The sequence below is a fragment of the Triturus cristatus genome, chromosome 7 (genome assembly GCF_964204655.1).
Source record: "Triturus cristatus chromosome 7, aTriCri1.1, whole genome shotgun sequence".
Taxonomy (NCBI): domain Eukaryota; kingdom Metazoa; phylum Chordata; class Amphibia; order Caudata; family Salamandridae; genus Triturus; species Triturus cristatus.
The window spans coordinates 548,784,832-548,801,388 of record NC_140590.1 but is presented as its reverse complement, the minus strand read 5'-3'; the positions used below and the strand labels follow the sequence as shown (position 1 = coordinate 548,801,388).

Genomic DNA, 16,557 nt, shown 5'->3' with positions numbered 1-16,557 from the left:
GCGCGCATGCGCAGTCTCGCTGGCGAGATTTAATGTTAATAGGTTTTTTCTGTAAGGGGCTTTAAGCCCCGCCCCTCTTTTCCATTGGCCGGCGTCACCGTTTATGCTAAACGGTGGCCAGCCATTGGAAAAGAGGTGTCGGTGACGTATTTGCTTGGCTTTTCGAGCCGCACCATTTGGACGGACTCGCTTGCTTTGCGTTGGTCGCAAAAGGTTTCTTATCTTTATGGGGCCAAACACATGGCCCCATAAAGACAAGAAAGCTTTTGGCAGGCGAGGACGTCCAAGTGGCTCGGCAGAAAAAGCCGAGCAAACACGTCATGGCGAGCGCTTTTTTGGATCCATTTCACAGGGAAGCACCAAGTCCCTCTTACATGCCGAGCATTCGAGATGCCACCCCCACCAACCCTGCACGCGCTCAAACACATTTACATTTAATTGTTGCCTTGCGCTTTGGGACTAATTTCTTTTAGTTCCGCTGCACTTCGTGCCTCGCGAGCAGTTCAGACCCGGGGCTAAGTGTGGATTTATTGAAAGCAAATTGAGTGCAGTTAACTTTGGAAATGATGTTGAACGCGGGAGGCGACACATTATTTTGCCATTTATCAAATGCGGAAAATCATAAATTGGCTACTGCAAAGCATAATAGTTACTTTGCATGCATCCAAAATACATCTGTACGGTTGTAAAAACTGAGGGCTTGGTGAGGGTGGGATGCATATTGCGCTAAACAAAGTAAATTCGTCCAAGTGGGCCTCGCGACTTTACCTTCCGTGGCTGGAAACAGGTTGTCGCCGTCGCTCTTGGTTTCTGCTAATTTGCCCGTTCTTAGCAGCACTTCTGCGAAGCTCTCGTGGGTGTTGTGCTGGTACGTGGTGTACGTCGCTTCAACCTGCACGAAAACCAATCAGAGGGCGGCTGAAAAATAGCGTCCTTTATGCCACCCATTGAAGGTGGAAACGAGTTCTACTTTCTATACACAGGTGGTGTTTAAATATTGAGCTACTCACCTAAGACGCTTTAATCGTCTCAGAGGCGGCAGCAGCCATTAACTGATGATTAGATAACACTTCTATACAGGTGCCCCCCTCCCCCGCCTAGTGCAAATCATCGCACAGGCGCTAATGATGTCTTTGAAATCGAAACTGCGCTCGCACAAGCTCCACTTACCTCGGCGCGCACCACTAGTTTCCTTTTACGCCGCGTGGCCATTGCTGTTTTTTCCTCCGGGAATGCATCCATTATAAAGCAGAGGCCTCTGGATTGGGCATGAAGGGGGCGTGCGGGGAAGCCGCCAGCAGCAGTGCTGGTCCAGGGCAGCGCTGTGAAGCGATGCTGTCTCTTTGTCACCTGCCTGTTTTGGTCCGCAGTAAATCGCAGCTCTTTGTACTCCAGGCATTCCTGCGGATAGTTTTTGTTGTGAATCACCCCGTTCACAGGCAGCTCTCGGAGGTGGGAGTGGCAGCTCATTCCCAGGGTTTGCTTGCTGTGTGCTCTCGGTGTGTTTGTGTGCCTTTGGTTTCTGCAACATTTTACTCACCGCTTCCCAGCAGAGGCGCCGGACGCGTGGACTCGGGGGACTGGACGTGTGGGCGCCTCAACCGCGCGCAGTCTGGTAAGGGTTCTGTCTTTATTTCACACTACACTTGTGGCGTGGGTGTCTGTACTCTCTGCTTGCCCGGGCTCTCTGATCATGCCATACAAACGGGAGAGGCTGCGCGGGTCGCCATGGCACCAGTGTCACGTCTCAGTTGCATGAAGAAAGAGACTGCCTGTGTATGATTGTCTTAACCAGGTTACGCTGGTCTAGGAAAAAGTATGCTAACACTTGGCAACATTGTGAAAGTTCTCATTTGTGGCAAAGCTCTACACACACCTTTGAAAACAAGTTTACCAGATGTCATCAAGTATATTATGCTCTATTCCTGTGCTTCAATGACCTAGTGCATAATGGGTGTTGTAGTCTTGGTTGATTGCCGCTGCACCTGTTGGAGCCCAGGGCTGGAATGTGGTGTCCCCCATTACATGGCTGCGTCTTGTGGTTCCGTTCACTAATGTGTGATTCTGTGTGACTCCTTCCCCATCACATGTTGGCAGTCCATACAGCCTGTCACACCCTTAAGATAGATGAAAGGAGTACCATATAGTTGGGTAACAATAGACATCTGTTACATAGTGCCAAGAACCTCCCAGTTGAATATGTGCTAGCAAGGACACATGCCATGTTATTTCATGTTATGGTGTTATGTTATGGGGTCCACTGTAGTAACTTTGGAGCCCAGCTCGGATGCGAGCACAGAGGCATGCCATGGTGAATGAGCTCCAAGGCTGGAATGGAAGCCTTTGAAAGTGAGGAGGGTAAGAATAGCGGGGTCCCCTTCCTGCTCCGAGTGAGTGACAGGCTGTAAAATGAACCCCCTTCTACCACAATATCCTCGCCTGATTTTGAAACTGCCATTAACTTCACAAACACCAAAGGAGGGGTTTAATTTGGGGGAATGGGTTTTAACAGTTTTGTTTCTAATTATTATTGTATGTTTAATATGTTTGTTTATGATGCATCTAAAATGGTTTAACCTCACCGCTTACAGATGCTCATTTAAACTAACCGCAGCATTCAACACTATTTTCTCCGTTATGTTAACAGTTGTTTTGATTCCGTCACAAACATACTTCCGAGCTGCCGTGTGTGACCCAGTGTCACGTGACACATGCAGTGCGCTCTTCTATTCACCACAGCAGCGCGGCGAACTCTGGGCTCTTGCCCTTCAGCAGGCGTTATATCCCTGTGTGTGACAAGCTCTGGGTACAGACCTTGGGTTGGACCTCATGCCATCAACGTCATAGCATTCCATCCTCTTCTTCCTCACTATGCATTGTTGTTCTCTTTCTATGTAGCCTACTTGCATGTAGATAGTGTTTACTTCCACTGAAGGGGGTGGAAGCGCTTCGTGGTGAGTAACATGTTACTCCAGAAGAACTCAAGGTCAGTGTTGGTTATTGTGGTGTATTTGTGTTAGTATTGAGCTTTCAAGGAAACCATTCCAAACATTTACTCCAGTTTATTAGCAGAGGTATCGGAGCTAGAACTAGAAGTGATTCCGAGCGCACTCACAGAGGTGTAGCCTGTTATCCCTCCCGCTCAGACAGGCTCACATCCATGCAACAGGGAATAGCTGTGTGTTCACTACCAGAGGAGTGTCCTTGCCCCCAGTCTGCAATAATACAGGAGGCACATGTGACCTCAGAGTTTGAGAATTCTAAATGAGGGGCGTGGCCATAGGAAAGGGAAATCCGTGATGTCAAAGAAACCAGAAAGTCTGCAACAAAACACCTGAAGCAAGCAGATAGAAACATGCTGTGGACGCAACAGACACATTCACAGCTAAGAGCTCAATTTTATCATTACATCCAATAGCAACAACATGGACACCTTGTTAGGTGTGGCACCTTCGGGCAGTCTTGAATGTTTACCCAAAACTACTTTCCAGTCGCTGGTATATTGAAATGATACATACAATGTTAAACAAGCACTGGTAAATCAAATTGGTCTGGCCTTGACAAGTCTAACATGCTTTGTTAATGTTTTTTTTTTTGTTGCAAACACTTGTAATATAAATTAAAAGTGATACATTAAATAACAAGCATTTGCAATGCAATAGGTCTCGCATTACTGAATGTTTGAGCTATTGGTGTTGCATTGTTATTAGCAATGCCAATAGCTCAAACTTTAATAATGCGAGACCTATTGCATTGCAAATGCTTGTTTACATTACTGCTGGCAAATTCCCCTGATGAACTAAGGTGATCACTGCTGGATCTTGTGTAAAAAGGGCCTGATTACGAGTTTGGCGGTCATGGTACCGCTATTGCGGCGGTGTCGGATTCCCAGCTGCCTAGTTGCCAGTCTATCCACCGTATTACGATGTTGGCGGTTTGCAGACCGAAAGACCGCTGGAGCACCGCCGACACTGCCAACCATTCGTCGACCGCCTCAACGGCTTCATGGGGAAAGCAGCTAACAGAGGGCAGTACAGACTAGTTCACTGCCGTCGGAGTTAAGAGTAGGCTTTCTGTCGAGCCGGCTGTGGATGTGAGATCACCTGCTTAATTGAAGGAATTGGGGTGCATACTTGCCCATTTCCTTTTCTTCCCTTCAGTCTCCCATCTGGTTCCCTTTCTCCAAGGCCCCCCTTCACAGCAGCATCTTGACCCTGAATAAATCTACCCTGTCAGTGCCAAAATCCAGTTAAGTCCATTTTGCACTATTTACCCATTGACTGAACTCGGCACATATGGCCCGAACTCCAGCAATGGGTAAGTACTTGTAGTAGGTATATTTTTATATGTGTACATTTAACACTTGTGCAGTCAAAATATGCACACCTGCATTGACGCATGAAAAAATATTCTCCGCTGTCAAACACCGCTGCTAGCCCAGCTGTGACATCGTAATACGGTGGGCAGGAGACTGCTGCCGCGGCGGACTTCTCTGTTCCGCCGCCTCAGTGGTATGGGAATAAGACCAAATTCGTAATTGGGCCCATAATCTAGTGTATTAAAGTCACTATAACAAAAATAATATATATATATTGGTAAATTGTTTTTGTATGTTTTTTAACATAAGTGCTCATATTACAGAAAAGGTTGGAGACCCTTGCTCTAAAGATTGAGTGTTCTCATGTTGGCATACATGCTTTGTATGTAACATTTATATATTACAGAAGAAACCCTGCCACACAAGACCATAGACTGTTAATTTGTGTACCTCAATTTCTAAAGAAGCTCCGACCTGTCCATGACTTTTATTTATACCAACTAGATCTCTAGTACTCAAAAGTGCCCTGGGAGTCTTTACAAGCCTCCTTCCTTACCTCAATTTACCGTTTGAATGCCTCGCTGTCACTGATGTTGTGTCTGGTGATCAATACAAGCTCCCTTTTCTCCCCATTTTTCTTTGCCCCTACATAATAAAATGATCCAGAAGAGAATTTGGATTCACAGAGTGAGATAAACCTTTCTTTCCGTATAATCGGGAAGATTGACAAATCATTCCTCAGCTTCCTGCCATGTATGTGTGTGCAAGCCCTTGTGGCAATGGCAATTGCTAGTACTCACTTTAAGCCAAAAAACCATCTCCAGTGATAAACATGGTTAAAGGGAAGAGAATACATTTCAAAAATACATTGTACTGTATGCAGTATTTGTAAAGCGCAACAATCACCCAACGGTTATCTCGGTGCTACAGTACATGATATTGACAAGTGGCTTGGAGGGAACGGAAATGGAACAGATAGAGCAATAAGGAGAGTTAATAGGCTCTAGGAAACAGCCATGTCTTGAGTTTTCTCCTGAACTGCAGAAGGTCATGAGATTGTCTGAGTTCCAGGGGAAGGCCGTTCCAGAGCTTAGCTGCAGCAAAGCTAAAGGCCCTACCCCCTGACTTGGCTTTTCGAATCTTTGGAACTTTCACCAAGTACGCAGTAGCAGAACGAAGAGACCTAGTAGGTGTATACCACGTAAAGATCTCTTGAAGGGGTATGGGTCCTAGTCCATGCAAGGCCTTAAAAACCAAGCATAAGGACTTAAATTGGATCCTCTGCGTTAACGGTAACCAATGAAGCTCTGCAAGAGCCAACTAACCTGATGAACGCCGCGGTTTCATCAGCGCCAGTTTAGCTGCCATAGTTTGTACTCTCTGGAGGCGTTCAATTAAAAATTTGGGGGCATCCAGCAGTAGAGCGTTGCAGTAGTCTAGTCTACTGAGGATAATGCCGCCAGTGACCAATGCTCTGGCCGCCTCTGGTAGTAATAGAAAAATTTTCTTCTGAGCTTTAATCAAAGAACAGCAAGTCCCTACCACCTTATTGACGTGCAGCTCCAAAGTTAGAGTGGCGTTGAGCATGACTCCCAAATTGCGTACAGCTTTAGCCGGCACCAGAGTAGGTGTAGATAAAGAAGACCAAAGATTTCCAGGAAAAGGAGGGGGAGTCCTCCTGGTGGTGCAGTATAAAACCTCAGTGTTGCCTGAATTAAACTGAAGAGAATTTGCTCTTAGCCAGAGGGCAGTGTCTCACATACAGTCATGGAAAGCTGTCAGTGGAATGGAATGATTACCCTCTAAGGAAAAGAAGATTTGAGTGTCATCGACATAGTTCACAAGTCTCACACCATGCGTTTTTATGATTTCAACCAGGGGTAGCATATAAACATTAAAAAGGATGGGGCTTATCGCTGACCCCTGTAGAACGCCGTGGTGGACATCGGAGAACTTGGACTGATACGGCGGAAGAGAAACTGCTTGACACCTATCCGAGAGGTAAGATCGAAACCATTCGAGAGCAGTCCCAGACACCCCAACTTATTCCAACCTGGTCAGCAAATGGTCATGACTGACCGTATCGAAAGCGGCAGACAGATCAAGTAGAATTAAAATACCTGATTGCCCCCTGTCTGCCCGCAGTCGAAGATCATCCAATACGGTCACTAGTGCAGTCTCAGTTCCATGGCCAGGTCGAAAACCGTACTGGACATCATTTAGCCTGGAATTGGATTCAAGGAACTCAGACAGACTTTTGCTGACCAGACGTTCAATGATTTTTATCGGGTAGGGAGGAAGGGAAATGGGTCTATAATTAGCCGCACAGGTCGGATCCAGAGTCGATTTTTTTCAGGAGTGGAGTAACCACTGCTTTCTTCCAACAAGCTGGAACCGACCCGGAGGTCAAAGAGCTATTGCAGATCTGACAAAAAAGAGGGAAGAGCTCGGAGCCCAACTCCTTCCAGATTTTATTAGGAAGGGGGTATAAGGGGGACCCCGAGGACACACTCCCTGCAGTTCTATAAAAAGTGTCCTCCGAAAATAGCTCAAAATGGTCCAAAATGGGCGTTAGGCCCATCTCGGTTCCTTTAGCCTTTACCGGCTCCAGTACCTCAGTGATATTGTCCACGGAATCTTTGCAACTAGGTGGATCAGTTCGCCTTAGTCCATCAATTATGTTGCTTATTTTTTCCGTGAAAAAAGTAGCTAGACTGTCACACAGAGCTTGGGTCGGCAGAACTTTAGATTGTATACATTCAGGGACAGTCATATCCTTCACTATTTTGAAGATTGTCCGTGAATTATTTTTTGAATTTAAAATAATATTGGCAAAATATTCAGACTTAGCCAAGTCGATTTCCTTCCTGTATTCCCTTAATAATGCCTTCCAATCGGACCTACCCGCGTCCGAGTAAGTTCTCCTCCATTTCCTCTCAGCCTGCCGACAGCCCAATTTCAGAGATTTAAGGTGGTCGTTCTACCAACTGGCAGACGATCTACCTATCTTTTTACAAATTTTTTCAGGAGTGATTTGGGCAAGTTGACTTTTAATCTGAGTGCAAAAGGCCGTGTAATTGTCTTCCACTGTTCTACTATTATTAAAACTGTCCTTAAAGGAGAATACGGGAAGGGAGCTAGTCTTTCTCTTAAGGAGTCCCTTCCAGTTTCTACTCTTAAACATCCTTGCCTCTCTGAAAGCGAGCTGTGTTCTTCCGAGGTCAAGTATCCGAAATTTGGCCAAATGGTGATCGGACCAGCCAACCTGGAGGATTTCTACCACTCCCAGAGCCTGTTCCTTGGAAAAAATTAGATCAAGTATATTTCCTCCTATATGAGTGGCCTTGCTGACTCCCTGGCATTATTCCAGGCTCTCACAAGCCTGAATGAGATTGCAGTAGCCAGAGTCCAGCGTTCCATTACACCATAGATTGAAATCGCCCAATATAAACAGGTTAGAATGGGTGATGGCCATGTTGCAGATAACATCTATTAGACCCTGCAGGTGAGAAGATCTTACCGCTCCTGGCGGTCTGTAGCAGACAATACCTGCTAATACACAACCCTTAGGGTCTTTAAGTGAGAAACCAAAAAGTTCGAAGCCCTCTACTTCATCGATCTCTAACTGAGTAAAATCCAGGGCTTCTCTGAAAATAATCCCCACTCCACCTCCTCTTCCTTTGTTACGGGGCTTATGTAAAATGTTATAGCCCAGAGGGCATGCCAGTCCTAATTCTACCTCTAGGCCTGAGTGGGTCCAGGTTTCTGTCATAAACAGGACATCTAGATGGAGGAATTCAAGCATCAGTTGGATCTCCACCTGATGTTTTGGCAGAGATCTAACATTAAGCAACCCTCCCCGTAAAGCCTCTCTCCTAATAAAGTCGGCCTTGGTACCAGCTGTACCCTCCCAATGGGGCATGTTGATCCTACCATTTACTGACTTACCAATCCGTCTTAAAACCTCACTAGAGAAAGTAAGTCTCTTATCGTCGACACCGCTCTCGTTATTTCGGGCAGCATGGCTGGCGCTGTGCGGGGCCGGTGCGCGGACGGGCGCAGACGGGCTTGCCTTAGGCGCGCCCGCTGGGCGCGTCCGCTTCGCGGCCACGCCAGCGTGCTTCCTTAATAGGGCAGGGCGGAGAACAACTAGACCGCTGACCTCAATGCTAGCGGGACCGCTCTGAAAGGCGGGCTCCGTGAGGTAAAAATAGGCGGAAAAGTAGTGTGACTGCAGTGTGAGTGGGTTCAAACACCAAGCCAGTCAAAACAAGTATAATTAAAGGTATAGGGTACATTTCACCAACATTCTCATTAGGAAATCTGATTTCACCACACTGCTTCCCCTTTTCTCTCACGTACCTCTTATCCCTTTTGCAACCTTTTCCTTTCTCCTGCTCCTCTCCCTGCCTGCTGTACTCTCCCCATCTGCTGTAAAATATATTCTATATCTAAATGCAATCTTTCTTTGGTGTAGGGCAGAGCATGTGACCTTCCAGAAAAGGACGATGGCAGTGACTTCCTGGTGTTGGGAAAATCCCTGCGGAGGATTGGCCTTTCTGAGGAACAGCTGACCTCCATCTGGGCAGTGCTGGCATCCATCTTGCAACTGGGTAACATATGCTTCACCTCTTATGAGGTAGGTGCCAAGGGGTTGCATCTCAAACAAACACATTTATTAATGTTTATCCAAAGTCAGTAGCTTCGGGTCATCGAATAAGGACTTATAACACCAAGGCCACAAAGTCCCACGGTTAGACCTGCAAATCCGACAGCAAGTCTTGCACAAGTAACAGGAAGGACTACAGGTCCCACAGTGACTCCTGCATGTTCTACATTGAGGCTCATGCATTCAGATCAAGACATATGCCAATAGTAAGCCCTGCAAACACACACCAATGCAAGGCCTTTATATCCTATAGACAGGGGCACTGGAGTGATGTGATTGTGCGCCTGTGGCATTTTTCGCAGAAGTATAGATTTGCCACATAAACCATCATCTGCATTTTAATCTCCAGATTTGAACAAAAATAAATGTTCTTGCTCAAACTGTCCAAACGTTAGTAAAAGAGAAGTGACGGATGTTGCAGTGCAGCGGAAGGCTCTTTGCAAAGCTTGACTAGTTACCTTTCTTTTTTTTCTATATTTGTGTTGAACTAGTACTAATGATGTGCAACCAATGCTCAAGCAGGATTAACAAGTGTGAAAATGACAAAATAATTAAATAATACGATCATAAAATGTGCCACTTTATGCCACTTAATGTACCTTTTCTTGCTGTATAATTTACTCAACCCTCCGAATAATTTGGCCCAATCCTGCCACATAATTCGTGGCCCTGCCTATAGCAAGGTCTTCATATCCGACGGCAAGGTTTTCACATCTTACAACAAGGTCCGTGCATGCCACAACTGGGCTTGAACGTCCAACGGCAGTACTAGATCTTCCAGTAAAATATGTGGAGAATTAATAATTCACTGAATATTATGTTTACTATATTGTGAAAAAGGGGCATTTTAATATAGGGCACAATCGTGCATTTTTGGCATGCAAAAAATTAAGGAAAGCCTAATTATTGACACAGTAACAGATGATATGGCATCATCTGGTACCTTGCCTGTGGCTGTGCCACTGCCCTTTACACAACGCACCTTTGTGTCCCATGGACTATGCCGGGCTTTGAGTATCAAGTCTGTGCCTAATTCACCACTAAGCTTTTGTGGGGATTCATCTTCGCAGTGTGAGGCTGCTTCATTCCTAGAGGGCCCATCCCTGTGATGCAGTATGGTCTCTTGCTACCATATTGCATACGGCCTATTTTAATTCATGTCCATTTTTTGTAGAAAGAATCCTATGAGCTGGCAGCCATCTTCAATGATGCAGAAATTCGCATTGTGGCTAGTTTGCTTCATGTCTCAGCAGAGCGACTGCAAAAAGCCATCACTCATCGGGTCACTGTGAGTACTGCTACAACATAATTTTATCATGTGACTCACACTCTGTACTGGTTCAAAAGAATGTAATTTAGTGATTACTACTCTGCTCACTATCAGTACTGCAGTATGTAAATGTAACTGAGTTGGTTGTCACTGTCAGTATTGCAACAACCAAATGTTTGAAGAATAAATGTGTTAGAGAGGTAGTTCTTTACAAATGAAGAGGTCTTCAGAGGATAAGAAGCAACAGAAATACTGACATCTGTAAGTGATACTCTACTTTCGGTGCTTTGCTGTGATTGGCTTCTACTCCAGTACATTTATTGATGAACAGGTTCTCGGAGTTGCGGATTCGTGGATCAAAGGTGATGAATACACTGTCTAAAGATGGTGCTGAATCACTGGACATTGTGGTGCTCACTGTTTAAATTATTGTAAATCCAAAGCCCTATTGTGAACTAAAGGGTGGTGGCTCACAGAGCATGCAATATGTTGAAAAGGTATTAAAACTGACTCCAGGGCAGACGTACAACTTTATTCATGCATGCCTGGATGAGGCTTAAAAAGAGAGAAGGGACACTGCAGTGATCAACTGACACTCCTGTGTGTCACTAGTTATTGTTCAGCAGGTTTCTGCCAACTAGACCCTCGGAAGAGGTGTATTCCCTTTCGTCAGGACCTTTCAGTATCGCTTCTGCTCATGAAAGGGAAAAATATAAAACCAATAAGTGATATATTGACAGCTAGATTATTATAACAATGTCAATAGCACTTAACAATTTAGTGCCACCAACTGCTCAAATTATGGTGAGATGTGACCACCATGAAAGCGTGTATATAACATCAATGAAAATATGACGTTCATACAAAATACTCAAGCTTACCTGCAATCGTCTGGTGTTGTGCCTCAACGCTAGGGACCCTGGCCTGGGGCTCAGGGTGCACTCTGTCCTATAGTTCGAATATAGGTAAGTATTACATAAGTACAATAAGTAGTAGTAAGGCTATTTGGTACTGGTACACTCAGTAGGTACTGTGTCCTCAAAGAAACCGTAGAACAGCATCGGTAGCAGAAAGAGATAGAAGGCTAAAAGAATGAACCACCCCCACCGACAGAGCCGGACACACCCTGGACCCCATCTTTGCCGGAGGGACAAACATCCACTTCAGCCACACCATGCAACCCCTCTGGACAGACCACCACTGCGTACACTTCAACTTCAACACCGCACCCAAACCCGCCTGCGCCCACCACAGAGTAACTGGAGCAGGATCACAGAGCAACAGCTCAACACCATCCTCCTGAACAGCCTCCCCTCCGCCACGACCGACGCCAACTTCGCAGCCAAAGAACTACACCAGTGGATCGCCAGCTGCGATGACATGCTTGCACCCTCGGCCACCCCGTCAAACACCCCCTGAAGGTTGTCTGGTTCGCCACCGACCTCCAAGAAGCCAGGCGCTCCTGCAGGCGCCTCGAGAAACTCTGGAGGAACAGGAAAAGCACAAAGACCAGAATAACTACAGAAACTCCATGAATGAATACCACCAGCAAATTAGAACCACCAAGTGGACCTTTATCAAGAACAAGATCCTCACCAACGCAAGGAACGAAAAGGAACTCTTCAACGTCCTACAGCAGCTCACCAAACCCCCCAGCGAAGCCACAGACGTTACTTCTTTTCAAGACCTCTGCAACAAACTCAGCTCCTTATTCCACCCGAAAATCAAGGCCCTCTACGACAATTTCAGCTAACAGATCCCGGACACCGCGCCCCTCCCCACCACCGACAACCAGCCGACCATCACCACCTGGAAACCTGGCACCACTGAAGACACCACCACGACCATGAAGAACACCCCCTTAGCACCCAAACTAGGCCAGACCATCAACTCCTCCCTCGATTCCGGCATCTTCCCTGACGACTGGAAGCGGGCAGAAGTCAAGCCCCTCCTCAAGAAACCCCCGGCCGACCCCACGGAACTGAAAAACTACTGGCCCATCTCTCTCCTTCACTTCGCAGCCAAAGTCACCGCGAGACTCATCAACACCCAACTGACCACCTTCATCGAAGAGGACGCCATCCTCGACCCCTCCCAGTCCGGATTTAGCAACAACCATAGCACCGAGACCGCTCTCCTTGCTGCCACCGATGACATCCGCATACTACTCGACCAGGGACACACTGCGGCCCTCATCCTACTAGACCTCTCTGCAGCCTTTGACACCGTCTCCATCTGACTCTTGCAGCCAGACTCCACGACGCCGGTATAAGGGGAACCGCCCTCGACTGGATCCTCTCCCTTCTATCCAGCAGAACCCAAAGGATCAGACCCCCGCTTAACCCTCTTCCTCTCCCGAATCTACTGAGATCAACTGCAGAGTACCCCAAGGATCCTTGCTTAGCCCCACGCTCTTCAACATCCACATGGGCCCCCCTCGCTGCCATCGTCAGACAGCATGGGCTCAGCATAGTATCTTACGCCGACGACACCCAGCTCATCCTCTCCCTCACGAAGAACCCCGAAGACACCAGACTCTGCTTCCAAGAAGGAATGAAAGACTCAACTCGGCGAAGATGGAGGTCCTCGTCCTAGGACCCTTCCCCACGGCGTGGGACAGCTCCTGGTGGCCCCCTGCCCTCAGTAACCTACCCACCCCGACGGACCATGCCCGGAACCTCAGCATCATTCTAGAATCCTCCCTCACCTTGACCCGCCAGATCAACGCCGTCGCCTCCACCTGCTTCAACTCCCTCCGCAAGACCTTCAAGTGGATCCCCCCCCCCCGAATGCAGAAAGACAGTCACCCACGCACTCCTAACCAGCAGATTGGACTACGGCAATGCCCTCCTACACGGAATGAACAAAACCCTGCTACACAAGCTCCAAACCATTCAGAACACCACAGCAAGACTCTTCCTCAGAACCCCACGACACAAGCACATGACCCAGCACCTACGAGTCCTCCACTGACCCCATCGAGAAGAGTGACCTTCAAGCTACTCACCCACACCTACAAATCCTTCCACAATATCGGACCCAAATACCTCAACGAAAAAGTCTCCTTCCACATACCCAGAAGCAACCTCCGCTCAGCCAACCTCGCCCTGGCAGAGACCCCTGGCATCCGTAGAACCAGAGCAGGTGGAAGAGCCTTCTCCTACGTCGCAGCAAAGACCTGGAACGAGCTCGCAGTCAGCATCAGACGCTCCCCCACTCTGCACATCTACAGGAGGTGCCTCAAGACCTGGCTCTTCGACTGATCCGGAGCTGCATCGCCTTGAGACCCTCACTGGTGAGTAGCGCGCTTTATAAACCCCTGATTGATTGATTGAATCAGGGGTTCAGTCAAATACCCATGGGAAGTAAAATGGAGGCGGCCTTCAAAGAAAAGCTGTGTATGTTCATCTTGATCTAGAGGTGATGGCATAGTGTGGGTGAGGGAATTCGTCCGAAAAAATGAATATTTCTGTTTGGTTTGTTTTTCTAACTCTTTTTAGACCCAGGTGTTTCTATATAGACAGTTTCTCCAGTATTGGGGTATCTTGCATAGATTCACATGCTTGATTAATCCCCGTCATCGAAGTGGTAGTCCCACGGTACATAAAAGCAGTAAGCGAACATTAAAGTTAATAGAGACAAACCATTCACTTTAATATCTCGTCCTAGTCATTAGGTATGGTCCAAACTCCAGCCAATCAGGCGACCGCACCCTCTACAACCCTCTCCAGAGGCTCCAGGCTCTCAGATTTTCTACCGCGCGTCATGTGAAGGAAGCCTCCCTGAGCTCTGTGCAGTACTCTTTCTTGGCCTTCTGAATCTTTCAGATCTTCAATCAACATCTTTGAAAAGATCTCTCTTCAGGCATTATGATTCTTGTGGGAAATTAAGACTTCACTCTGATGATCCCCACAAGAAGTGTATTTATTGCCTTCACCCTGAATACCAGGTGAGAGACTGCAAAGTTTGTAGAACTTTTTCTCAAAAACTATGTGAGATAGAGAAGGACGTCTTCTTCTGTGTCTACAGAAGCTTAAAACCAAAGATAATCCTTTATCTGATGAGGACAGTGATTCCTCACTTAAAACTACTGCATCAAAGAAAAGAACTAGTGAGGCGGAGCTGGTGTCTGCTAAGGTGTTAAAAAAAGCATCACCACACCTCAAAACATGAAGATCAGTCTTCATCTTCTAAAAAAGAACCAGCATCTCTTAAGGGTCAGTCTGTGCCCTCTACGCCTTCTAAAACTACTTCAAAAATGAAGCGGGCATCAAGGTCTTTTCCTGAGACAACTTTACCTCACAAGAAAGATGCTCCATCGACGAAACTGTTGACGGTTCCTTAGTCGACGAGAATCTGTCACTGCGACGTCAACGTCGACTTTTTCATCCCATCTGACGACGATCATGTTGTCTGCGTCATCTCCGTTGACGTTAGTATCTGTGAAGGTGAAACAGTCTATGATTACTACTTCGTTTTCCATGTCGATGAAAAAGAAAAGACCTCTCGTCAACACTGTCCTAGTCTGCGCGGTCCTCGTCGACGGTAGCCTCGTCGACGGAACTGAAGAACTCTGATACAGATCCTCGTCGACGAACTACGTCTACACCAAGATCGTCGACGGAAGAACTGCCGACAAAAACTTCCTCTGACATCCTCGTCGTTGCTTTGCTTGACATAGTCGTCGAAGCTAGTCCTGTCAACAAATATAGCTTTTTCCAAGGATAAAAGACCTTCACAGGAGGTAATACTTCCTTTTTACACATCTCCAAGTAAGGTGTCTCCCCGCCTTTCAGAGAAATGTTTTGATTATGAAGCAGATGAAGAGGAATCAGAAGATGAGGGAATGTTTGGGGTGGCTCACAGTCCCTCTGACCTTCTCATTAAATGCCAGGATGATGAGTATGAGGACTATGTATGTTTCCCTGAAGTCACCAACCAAGAGAGGCAAACTGAACAAATTATCCAAATGCATGTTTCTCTGGTTTAGAATTTACAGCATATGGTATAGGATTACTTCTGCAGATTCCTTCTTTCAGAGCCGGCATCTTCAGTTCCTGAAATGCCTATTACACAGCCCTCATTGCTAGACCCTCCGCTCCGGTTACCCTAGTACCTGTGGCAACGCAACATCAGGACCAGGAGGTTCTTACCACTGTTGAGGAGAGAGAAGAGGGAGAACTGGATGAGATATCCCTTCCCAAACAAATGGGATGACTATCAGTTCCAGACACCATCGCCTTCCACTCCACCTCCAATAGATTCACCACCCGAAGATATTGGGGGCTTCCATACCCTCATGGAGAGAGCTGCAAAGATGTTTCAGCTTTCCATGGTTACTAAGCAGGCTGACTGTTTCCTGTACGATTTCAAAGAACAAACAAAGAGACAGGTTCGCTCTATTCCTATAGTAGACTTTATATGGCAAGCGTGCTTAAATGTCATGAAGACACCAGCGTCTATTCTGGCAGTCCTACCTTAATTGGAGAAGAAATATAAGGCTCTGGATAACTCGCCTGGCTGCCATATCTGGCAACAAAAGCCAGATTCTGTGGTTTCGCAAGTAGCCCAGCTCCGTGCCAGAAATCCTGCTTCTCCATTGTCGGCCCTACTGGATAGAGATGGAAGAGGACTCAACTCCCTCGGTGAAAAATTCTCCACCATAGCGGCAACTACAGTTAGAGCGACCAATTCTCTTGCTATTTTAGGCAGATACGACTGCCAAATGTGGTTGGATATTTCACCATATATAGAAATGTTACCGGAGGAATCAAGATCTGAGGCTGTCAAGATCCCGGAGGAGGGAGAAAGGATCTCCGCTGAGATCGATTGCGCAGTGGATGTTTCTTCCACGGGATTTCGCCAACTGGCTGGGGCTGCGGTCCTGAGGGGTCAGGGCTGGCTAAAAGCTACTTATTTTAGTCAAGAGGTTCAGACTAAGATAATTGACATGCCTTATGATGGCGAATCCCTATCTGGACATCACATAGAGGAAGCCCTTCAGACCATCAAAAAGGACACACACAGCATAGGCCCTAGGTGCTCTACAGTTCAAGAAACAGCCCTTTCGTGGAGCATGGGGATGTGGCTCATCCTCCTTTGGGGGGGGGGGGGGGGAGGGGTTACAGTCAGTACAAACATTATCAACCATATCAGGGTCAATCAAGGTACCCATCGTCACAACAGCAACAGTCGTTCAAACAACCTCCTGCCGCCTCCAACACAGGGGCTTAACACAGGCCCCCACGCTCCAGGGGCCCCCTCACCCTAAGCGGAGGGAGACGGCTGCTCCTGGAAACG

At 47.0% G+C, this 16,557-nt stretch overlaps 1 protein-coding gene across 1 annotated transcript in view; it reads left to right on the top strand.

Annotated features, from left to right (window-relative positions):
• Positions 1-8,238: 8,238 nt before the first annotated feature.
• The window catches only part of MYO15B (myosin XVB), a 1,465,505-nt gene continuing 1,457,186 nt past the window's right edge, over positions 8,239-16,557 (top strand). Inside the window, exons 1-3 of the mRNA XM_085614939.1 lie at positions 8,239-8,295; positions 8,796-8,957; positions 10,162-10,275. Coding sequence (XP_085471065.1) covers positions 8,239-8,295; positions 8,796-8,957; positions 10,162-10,275 — 333 coding nt within the window. The remainder of the gene's footprint in view (positions 8,296-8,795; positions 8,958-10,161; positions 10,276-16,557) is intronic.